Here is a 9,900-nt window from a genome sequence, read left to right as displayed (position 1 = left end):
TAAGCGCTTCGTGTTAAAAACTGCAAAGCACAAAGGGAAGAGAAATTGATGCGTAGTGTATTATATCTGTGCAACAGTTATTGAGCCTTTCTTTTAACAGTTTTAAATTTCAGTCACTGTGCACGTTAAAAACAATTTATAGTCTTTTCTACGCCCGTGTTTTGTTCTCACAGACACCTGGTAGCAAGTAACAAAACAACATTAAACTCCGGCAAGAAGATAAAGTCCTTTTTGCAAAATCATAGACATGTATTTACAAATCAAGTATAATGGGAACACAGAATGATCTTGGAGAGAGCTTTACCGAGCTGACTGCTGTAACCGAACGCAACCAGGGTTTAAAGGCTGAACGAATGACTGACAGCCACAGCGGAGGAAAGAGTTTGTGTGAACTTTAATGTAAGGACTTAAATATTCATATGTAGCTCACATTAAGCTATCGTATGGCTTCAGAAGTAACACAGAATAATTCGCACAATAGAAAAAAAAAAAAAAAATCTCGGATTTGGATCGGCCCTCTCTGACCCGATCCGAGAAAAATGGCACTATCGGAGCCGATACCCGATGTGAATATCGGATCGGCACATCCCTAGTCATGAACTGAGAAATCAAAATTCCCTTGATATTTTGACAGATAAGAGATCATTGTACTATTAAAAACATCCTGTACGTTTCAGAACTCAAAACTTTCTCGTTAATCTAAAAACAGCTTATATTGAAGCCAGTCTGCAAAAACGACAGGTTGTGCCACTTTATGACTTAATAGTGTGGCTAAACACTGCCTCCACAGAAGAAGATCAACACCTGCTTCTACATCACTGCCTGTTTAGCTCCGCCCACCAATTTGCGCCTGCAGTAAGTAAATAATGAGAGAGGCAAATGCAGGTCTACCCAGAAACTAAACGATAAAGATGGATCTGAAGACAATAAGACGCTGTACAGTGCCAAATTGTGGAAAAACAGTCTTTGCATTGCCTTCCTTCTGATCCCAACATTGGGAAAGAGTGGATTTACATTTATGTTTAATGAAGTTCCAGACCGCGTCAGTAAGAACTTGGTCCTTTGTTCACTTCATTTTACTGTGGATTTGTTTACAAACAAGGCAAAATTCGACGCAGGATTTTCAGAAAGATCGAAACTAAAAGACGATGCTGTGCTGACTATGTTAAATCCGACAGCAATGTCGCAACACACAAGTGTGAGTAATTGTTTTTATTATGTGGTCTCTGTTGCTTTGTCTGTTATTAATGATCGTTTGATATGTAGTGAGTATTTATGCGTTTTTAATTTTGTATTTTGATGTATAAATCTTGATAACATCATAAGTTGACCTCTGAGAACAGTACAAAATAAAACAAAGGACCAAGTTCTTACTCACGCGGTCTGGAACTTCATTAAAAATAAAGTTCATCCACTCTTTCCTAATGTTGGGATCTTGATAACATTATAACTGGACCTCTGAGAACACTACAAAATTAAAAAAAAATGTAAAAAACAAAGGCAACAAAGGCACGACCCCTTTAAATTAGGAATTGTATCCGAACTGGTGATAATTGATAACCATAGCAATGGACGTGACAAGAAAGAAATATGTTATATCAAAATAGATCTGCGCATTAAGTCTTGGAGTGTAAATGCAGATTAACAGACCTGCCACGTCTTATTAATTCTTATTGTGTGTGTGTTGTGTATGTGTGTGTGTATGTGTGTGTGTGTGTGTGTGTGTGTGTGTGTTTTTCCCTTCATTGTTAACGTTTCTCTTGACGATTTTTAAAGCCAAGCGTACTTTGAAGACTACATGCAATTTCACTATGTATTTAAAATTATTTTTGTCATTAATAATTAGCTGTTGTTTGATTGTTTTGTTTTTTTCTCAAATAGTTAAGTAAAATTCTCTTCCACTAATTTTTAGTCCAAAGTTCTGTCATGAAACTCTAGATGGCGCAGGTCGACAGGTGCAAACTTAATCTGACATAATGACATCATTATTCACATGGTGCAGCTGACTGGTTTCTTTTCACATCAGCAGCCAATGAGCTTGCTGCTTAACATTCAAATACTCGGCTATTGCTTGCTGTAAGTTGCAGTGCGCTTCAGAAACCCTCCACCTTCCCCAGCTCCACTTGTATTTAAAGCCAAGCGTACTTTGAAGACTACATTCAATTTAACTATGTATTTATAATTATTTTTGTCATTAATAATTAGCTGTTGTTTGATTTTGTTTTTTTCTCAAATAGTTAAATAAAATTCTCTTCCACTAATTTTTAATCCAAAGTTCTGTCGTGAAACTCTAGATGGCGCAGGTCGACAGATGCAAACTTAATCTGACATAATGACATCATTATTCACATGGTGCAGCTGATTGGTTTCTTTTCACATCAGCAGCCAATGAGCTTGCTGCTTAACATTCAAATACTCGGCTATTGCTTGCTGTAAGTTGCAGTGCACTTCAGAAACACTCCACCTTCCCCAGCTCCACCTGTATCTGCTATTTAGTCATTTCAAATATGTTGTATATGGGGGTTATTTCATATATGTTATATGTGCAGCAGCAGTATTTATTTTATGCTCACAGCAGCATATCTGTGGATGTTTTGGCAGTAGTAAGTCTCGGAACTTGCTCTGCCGCAGCAGTGTAGCAGATCTATTCCGCCAAGACCAAATATATTAACATTGCCATGTATCTTACCATGCTAAACTCTCCTAGAGTTGTCATGACAGAACTATAGGTACTGGCACAGTGATTTGAGTCACTTATGATTCAAGCTGATTAGTTAGGTATTGTTTAGTTTTGATATATATCAGGTACAGTATGTGTCAATTTTTCTTAAGGAAAACTCTCTAAAATCTCTAAATTCTATTGCTATTTATTTTTGGATATAATAATCAAACTTGTATACAAACATGTAAATTGCCCATAAGGCAGTTTTATTGTTCCTGTTGGATTTGCTTTTTTGTGTCTGAGCTGAGTTAGAGAGGTTTTTAACGGACTGTCTCTAGTCTACACTGGTGGTTTAATCTAATCTGGTCTTAACCAAGCTTTTAAAGTTCAAAGATCTTGCCATGCATCAACATTCATGACTAGCATGTACATTCAAGACTGCTCAGTATTCATCATCTCATCTGTAGTATGGAGTACTCATCATTTTCATTGTAGAAGTACATTTTCATAAAAAGGTCTCCATCCAGTGCAGTAATGTATGCGTGTGTGTTATACTGTGGATATATGGGCAATAGTACAGCAGTGCTTTTGAATAGGACTGCACATCCAACTGCTTTCATTCCATTCATTGGAGATAAATGCCTTACACCGAATTAACGTAATTGGCAAGTGTAACTGAATTTTTGGCACCAGCTTTAGGCTGTCGTAGTTTTTCCTGATGCCTCCTGGAGCCCTTGACAAAGAGGCTCTCATGAATTTTCTCTGCTCGTCTTTAAGGGTTTGTAGTTGTGTAGCCCTATTATAATTATGTGTGATGAGAATTTAGACTCAAGATGACTGTTTTTGGTCACTTCCTTAGTTTACAATGTCCCCAGAGAGAAAGGCAGGGTGGGAAAGAGACCTCGGATCGGTTATTTATTTATTTTTTTAATCAGAACATAATTTTTTGTCAGAGTTCTGATTTGTAATGGGTTATACCAGTCTTATTTGTAATAGTTGATAACACAGTTCAGTCATGCACTGTGAAAGCACCTTTATATTCTAGAAGAATGAAGCATTTAATGTAACTGTATGCTGGACTTACAGTATGTGAAGATCATTATATTGTGAAGTTGCAAAATATATCAGTACCATATGGCTTATCAGTCAATATTTCTAATTTTCATAATATTGTTTGATGATGATGATGATAATAATAATATATTTAAATGGGAAGTTATTTTTATTTAGACAATTGTTTAAACATTTATTTATTAATTATTGACATTTGCCAGTATTCGAGTACTTGAGCTGTAATCACTAACTATGATTTAATCCATTCAAGGCCTTCCTGAGATTTCCTCTGCTGTTATCACAGACTGTCAGTTGACTGAATTTGCATAGTGGAAATACTAGGCTGCCATTTTTTCCTGCTCCTGACAAGTAGTCTTTAATGAAACAGTGAGAGGCTTCCTACGCAGTCCCTTATAGATAGTACATGTACCATTTACCAAGACTTTAGATTTTGCAATTGTTTTGTTGTTACTATTGTAATCATAGTTAGATTTTTACATTTGCAGACAGAAATGTTAGGTTGTTGTTTGTAATTGACAAAATCCATTGTAGGCCTTCGGGCAGGCACTCTTCAGATTTTGATAGATTATGAAAAAAATGTAACTATAGCCCAGATTAAAAAAAAAAATAAATAAATGTATATATATATATATATATATATATATATATATCAATCTAGGTTTTGAGTCAAAATGTCCATCAAAAACATTTTCAAAAACACAAATATCAACAAATATCAAGGAAGGTGAATTTTATTTCACTATTTACAGGGTATCTGCAGGATTTTTAATCAATTTAAGGCTTTTTATGACCCTTTTTAAGACCTGCACAAATAGAATTAACACTGTGAGTGGGGTAGGGCAATGTCTATGGTGACATATTAAACCGTAAAGTGACATGATTTGCAGTTCAGATACAGGTTTTCACAAAAACAGTCTTATAAAATAAACATCACATTTCAGCCTTTAAACCATTTTTAAGAAAGGGGATCATCAAAAATAATTAATGAATCAATGGGTCTCGAAAGGGAACCGACTGTCCTCAGAAAACTTTCTATGGCATTTTCATTTCATCTTACCTATAATGCCTGATTAAGTAGCATTTATGAGCTCAGCTCTGCTTTGTGTACAGGTTTCAAAAGCCCCACGTAGTGGCAGAGAATAAATTTGCATTTTCAATAAGCCCATCTACTGTTTAATTTCAGACCAATGCGATTATCGACCCATGTTGTTACGCAGCAAACTCGTAAATGTGAGACAGTCACAAATGTCAGTAAGATATATATTTATGTTTTAAATTAATATAATAATTTCTATTTTTGGATCATCAAGCATATAAATTATTATATTAATTTAAAACATAAATATATATCTTACTGACATTTGTGACTGTCTCACATTTACGTGTTTGCTGCGTAAAAACATGGGTCGATTATCTCATTGGTCTGAAATTAAACAGTAGACGGGCTTATTGAAAATGCAAATTTATTCTCTGCCACTACGTGGGGCTTTTGAAACCTGTACACAAAGCAGAGCTGAGCTCATAAATGCTACTTAATCAGGCATTATAGGTAAGATGAAATGAAAATGCCATAGAAACTTTTCTGAGGACAGTCGGTTCCCTTTCGAGACCCATTCATATAAAATCATCCGGGCCACCTTTTGACTTTTGAAACATGCAGCACTCATATTTATAAAATAAAATCATAGCCTTAATCTTCACATTAAGCCATGCGTCGAATCTTGTCTTTTCCGTCCTCAAATGTAAGACCTTTTGAAATTATAATTATATAAATTATTATTATAATAATTAAGACTTTTCTTATACCATTTAAGGTATTTAAGACTTTTATGGTATTAAATGTGATACCACTATATTGAAGACTTTTTATGGGTCCGCTGGAACCTTGTTTTTAAGTTGCATTTTAAGGTGATCCATTTTGGTAGCCCAACTGGAAGACACAATAGCCCGGGGACGTTGAGCTAGTGATTTTGCGAGCCCTTGGTATTGCTGTTGCTAAGGCATCCTGAGTTTTTGATATGTTGCTATGGTGTTCTGATTGGTTGCTAAGCCATTGATACTGTAGGTGCTTCTTAAGGCTGAATACACTACTAAAATCTGTGAGAAGGGTCATGTGATGTATTCCAGCCATTAGGGTGTTCAGGTGGTTGTCAGGTGGTTGAGTGCTGGCCCAGGTCATAAGAGCCCACCCACATGTGAGATACAGAGATACAGCTTGAGTCCCTTCCTTCAGTGTTTGCTTATGGGATTTCTTTGTCTGTTTATTTTCCGCTAGGAGAAAAGCCTAAGTCCTAAGTTTTTCATTTTCTTTCTTTCTTTCTTTCTTTCTTTCTTTCTTTCTTTCTTTCTTTGTATTAGCTAGTGCTGGCTTAATTCTGTGATTTTTATTCATTTATATATATGTGTGTCTGTGTCTGTGTCTGTGTGTGTGTGTAATATGCCTGTATAGTTTTTATTAGGTTTTTCGTTTTAGTTTATTTTGTTTTAGTGAATTTAATGCTTCAACTTAAATTAAATGGAAATGAGAAATTTTGCTTTGGCAGCTAGCTGAAATGTACATTTAGATTTACGTATTTGGCCAAAGCGACTGCATTTAAGGTTTTTTTTTTTTTTTGCTTTCCCTTGAAAATTTAACCCATGTCGTTGGCAGTGCCATGCTCAAATGTTTGAACTACAGGAAGGCCAAATAAAATAAAACAAAATAAGTTTAATTTTTTTGTGATTTATTTTATTTTTTCAGTTAATGTGTTATTTCAAGCAATGAAAACTTTTTTTTTTTTCATATTATTTGATCTTTAATTTTAGTCAATGATAATAACAGGTTAGGGCTCTCTATACTTCATAAAGTAAGTAATAATGTCTTCAGCCAGCTTGATAATGCGTTGCTTAGAGGAAATGTGGAAGTTTGGTGTGGTTTGGATCTTGTGACCAGCCCTTCCTCAACTGAAGGACACGGCAGACGGTGAGTGAGTGAGATAATCGGCCCACCCCCCTCACGGCATTGTGTTTTCAATGTTTTGCTTTCATATGTGATAAGATATGTTGGTTAGAGTGTTGTAATGTTACAGGCAGCTCATTAGCATATGAAAAGCTTTAGGTCATCTGACCTACTTTTCTTTAAACTGACTGGACACGACACTACCATCTAGTGGATGTCCAGAGTTAATGGTGATGGCTGTTGTGTTGCATTTTCACACATTTTTACAGCAGTGAGAATTGTAACCTTTGCTTGCTTTTAGTAACTGTGTGAGATACAGCAGGCAGACGTGTCTGAAGAGCAGGCTTGTATTTTGTCTCTGAGCTGGCTTTCATTTATGAACTTTGACACATATTCATTAAATAGTTCAAACTGAAGTATTGAAGTTCAAATTGAGAGCTTACTTTATAGGAAATGTAACTTTTGAGCTCTGTAATGTTTTAAAACTGTTAAAACTGCTGTTGAATGTCAGACTTTCAGAAATATGCACTGACAATCTCTGAAACGTTACATCATCAAAAATCAACAATCATCGATTTAAAATCGTATGTGAATGTCATTTGTGTGGTTTGTGTTACATGATGTACAGCTGTGAGATGTTGCGACATTTAAGGAACCTGTCAAGCCATCTGTATTTTGTTGCAGTAACACCATCATTAGTGCTGCTATGGAACACTTCACGTGTCAGACACCAGTTATTCTGCCCCTGACCTCATTTTTATGCTTGTTTTAGTTTGTTTACTTTCTTAACTACAGTAGGCTTTGAATTTGTCCACTATTGTCCTCAGAAACAGGTCTGGTCTGGGTCAAGTCAACACTCACGCTCATTCAAGGTCAAGTAAGTTTGTGTTTGAGGGTTAATACAGTTGTATAGTCAACTTTAGTTTTGATGCAGTCGCTGAGGTCAAGCTGTCTGTTCTGACTCACAGAAAAGATCAGAATTCCCAAAACAGAGATACTGTTTGACTGTCATTGTCATAGTAATGAACCACTGTTCATTATAATAATGGTAATGGCATATGATAATGGCTTTAAATGCAAATATCGGCATCGGCCCGATATGAAAAATTATGCCGATATGCCTTGCCGATAAGATGAGTAACTTACATGTGCTCAGGGTGTGATAGCAATAAGATCACGTCAGCAGTGTGGTCATTCTTGAAGCTAACTTTTTCCTGAATGATGATTAGGTTCACTGTTTTGAGCATTTAATTTGAGAATGCACGTACAGAATGACGTGTCTGGTGTGGGATAGAGTCAGCAGTTACTAGCCTGCAGCAGCAGCAGCAACATCCTCCCCCGGGTCCTAATGCCCATCCGGTAAGGCCTTTTATTTACTTGGGGAGTGCTGTTGGCCTACTTGTAATAAAATGAAAGCAATATCGGCATATCGGATATCGGTAAAAATACAATATCATGCATCCCTACTATTGATTTTCATACTTGTATGCTGATGCTGCTGTTTTGCTTTTTATCTTTTTTTTTTGCATTATATTATCAGCAAAACTATTGGAGTGAAAAGTTTTTTTATTTTTTATTATTATAATAATTTCAGTTTTGTTACACATTTCTTAATATTATATTATATTTTTATATACTATTTACAATTTGTTTAATAATAGTAATCATAATAATAATTGTATGTGTACCGCAGATTACCCTCTGTGCTTCTGGGTTAAGGCAAAGTTCATTGTCATTAGATTCCTTATTTAAATATTTAAATATTCCTTGTTTAAATATTTGTGTTTATTGATTACATATTATTTGAGCATTTTATAATACTACTACTACTACTAATAATAATTTGTTTATTATTAATAGTGTATTATATATCGTTTATTTTAGATTTTAGGTTTGAATTGGTTTTTGAATCCTATTTCCAGACTTCTTGACCTAAATGTATTTTATTTATTTTTTTAATTACGTTTAAAATACTGTGTAAATTCAAGCATGTACCATTGTTGAGATAGTTATGTTGCTTCTCTTTCTTTCCTTCTTATGCTCACTGACATGCTCAACAGCTGTTAAACTAGATTTATCTCTGAGCCCGTTCCCCTGAGGCTGTCTAACTTCCTGCCTATCACACTCCCCCTAAAACCCCTGATCTGCAGGCCGTTTTGCATGAAGTACTCGCATATGTTTTTTTAATAAAAAGAAAACACTGATCCAGGGTCAGGAGGACAGGAACAATGAGCACTGAAGCCGACTGGCCTGAGAGATATTCAGTCTATGTTTAGTGAGGGTGAGGGGCCATGTGACCGGTGTCATCAGCATGCCAGACATGGCTGGGCTGTGTCCGCGTTTGCTCACTGCCAGCGCCTCCTCCCTCGTTTTTCACTCTCTCTCTCTTTCTCCCATAACCACTCGTTCTGTCGACGCCGTGTCTGATCCTGAAGAAGTGGAAAATGTAAGTTTGGGAGAGTGAACAGAGAGCCCGTGGCTGCAGCACCATGAGTGAGTACTGCTGTTCTTCACTCTCACTGAACTTTTGCTCACTATCAGACTTTTTATCGGCGGTGTCCAACTGTAGGCAGAGATTTTGTAAAGATGACCTTCTGTGCTTCAGGGTTAAGACTAAGTTGTTTGTCTTTAGGTTTCATGTAACTGTGAGTTTGTAAGTTGGCAGATTGTATTTTTTTAATGCCTTCTGAAGTTCATGTTAGAGTTCATGATTTATGAGTAATTTTAAATTGGATTAGAAAGTTTCAGTTGTTTTCTATGAGATTCTTTGTGTATTTTTTTCTCAGACAGTCAGTGTAGTTTTTATTTTTATTTTATTTTCATTTTAACATTTTGCCAACATGCACACATAAAGTAGGATTCAAAATCTAAATTAAAAACTTGAATTAAACAACCACCATTAAAAAAAATGACAAATTGGCTAAGAACTATGTATGTTTTGGGTAAAAATAAAACAAGCATTTGAAGCATTGTCTATGTTGCCTACTTGGTATAAAAAGTGAGATTTTCATGCTTCCATTGAAGCACAAGATGCTCTTTGGATCATTCTCAAATCATGATGAATTGCGGTATAAGGTTTTACACAAGCTTGATATGCATGCAACTTTTTATGGATATACTATATATATATAATTATGTTATCATAAGGTTTTACACAAACTTTTACACAATCTTGATACATGCAACTTTAGTACAAGCCAATTACTTGACTTACTGTATTTGGTAT

General features: G+C 35.5%; 1 protein-coding gene across 1 annotated transcript in view; it reads left to right on the top strand.

Annotated features, from left to right (window-relative positions):
• Positions 1-9,066: 9,066 nt before the first annotated feature.
• Positions 9,067-9,900, top strand: part of LOC107704104 (trafficking kinesin-binding protein 1-like) — a 47,694-nt gene continuing 46,860 nt past the window's right edge. Inside the window, exon 1 of the mRNA XM_016506956.1 lies at positions 9,067-9,167. Coding sequence (XP_016362442.1) covers positions 9,164-9,167 — 4 coding nt within the window. The 5' untranslated portion in view covers positions 9,067-9,163. The remainder of the gene's footprint in view (positions 9,168-9,900) is intronic.

The sequence above is a fragment of the Sinocyclocheilus anshuiensis genome, unplaced genomic scaffold (assembly GCF_001515605.1).
Source record: "Sinocyclocheilus anshuiensis isolate Anshui unplaced genomic scaffold, SAMN03320099.WGS_v1.1 scaffold1272, whole genome shotgun sequence".
Lineage (NCBI taxonomy): Eukaryota > Metazoa > Chordata > Actinopteri > Cypriniformes > Cyprinidae > Sinocyclocheilus > Sinocyclocheilus anshuiensis.
The sequence above is the reverse complement of the archived record's forward strand: the minus strand, read 5'-3'. Positions and strand labels throughout refer to the sequence as shown.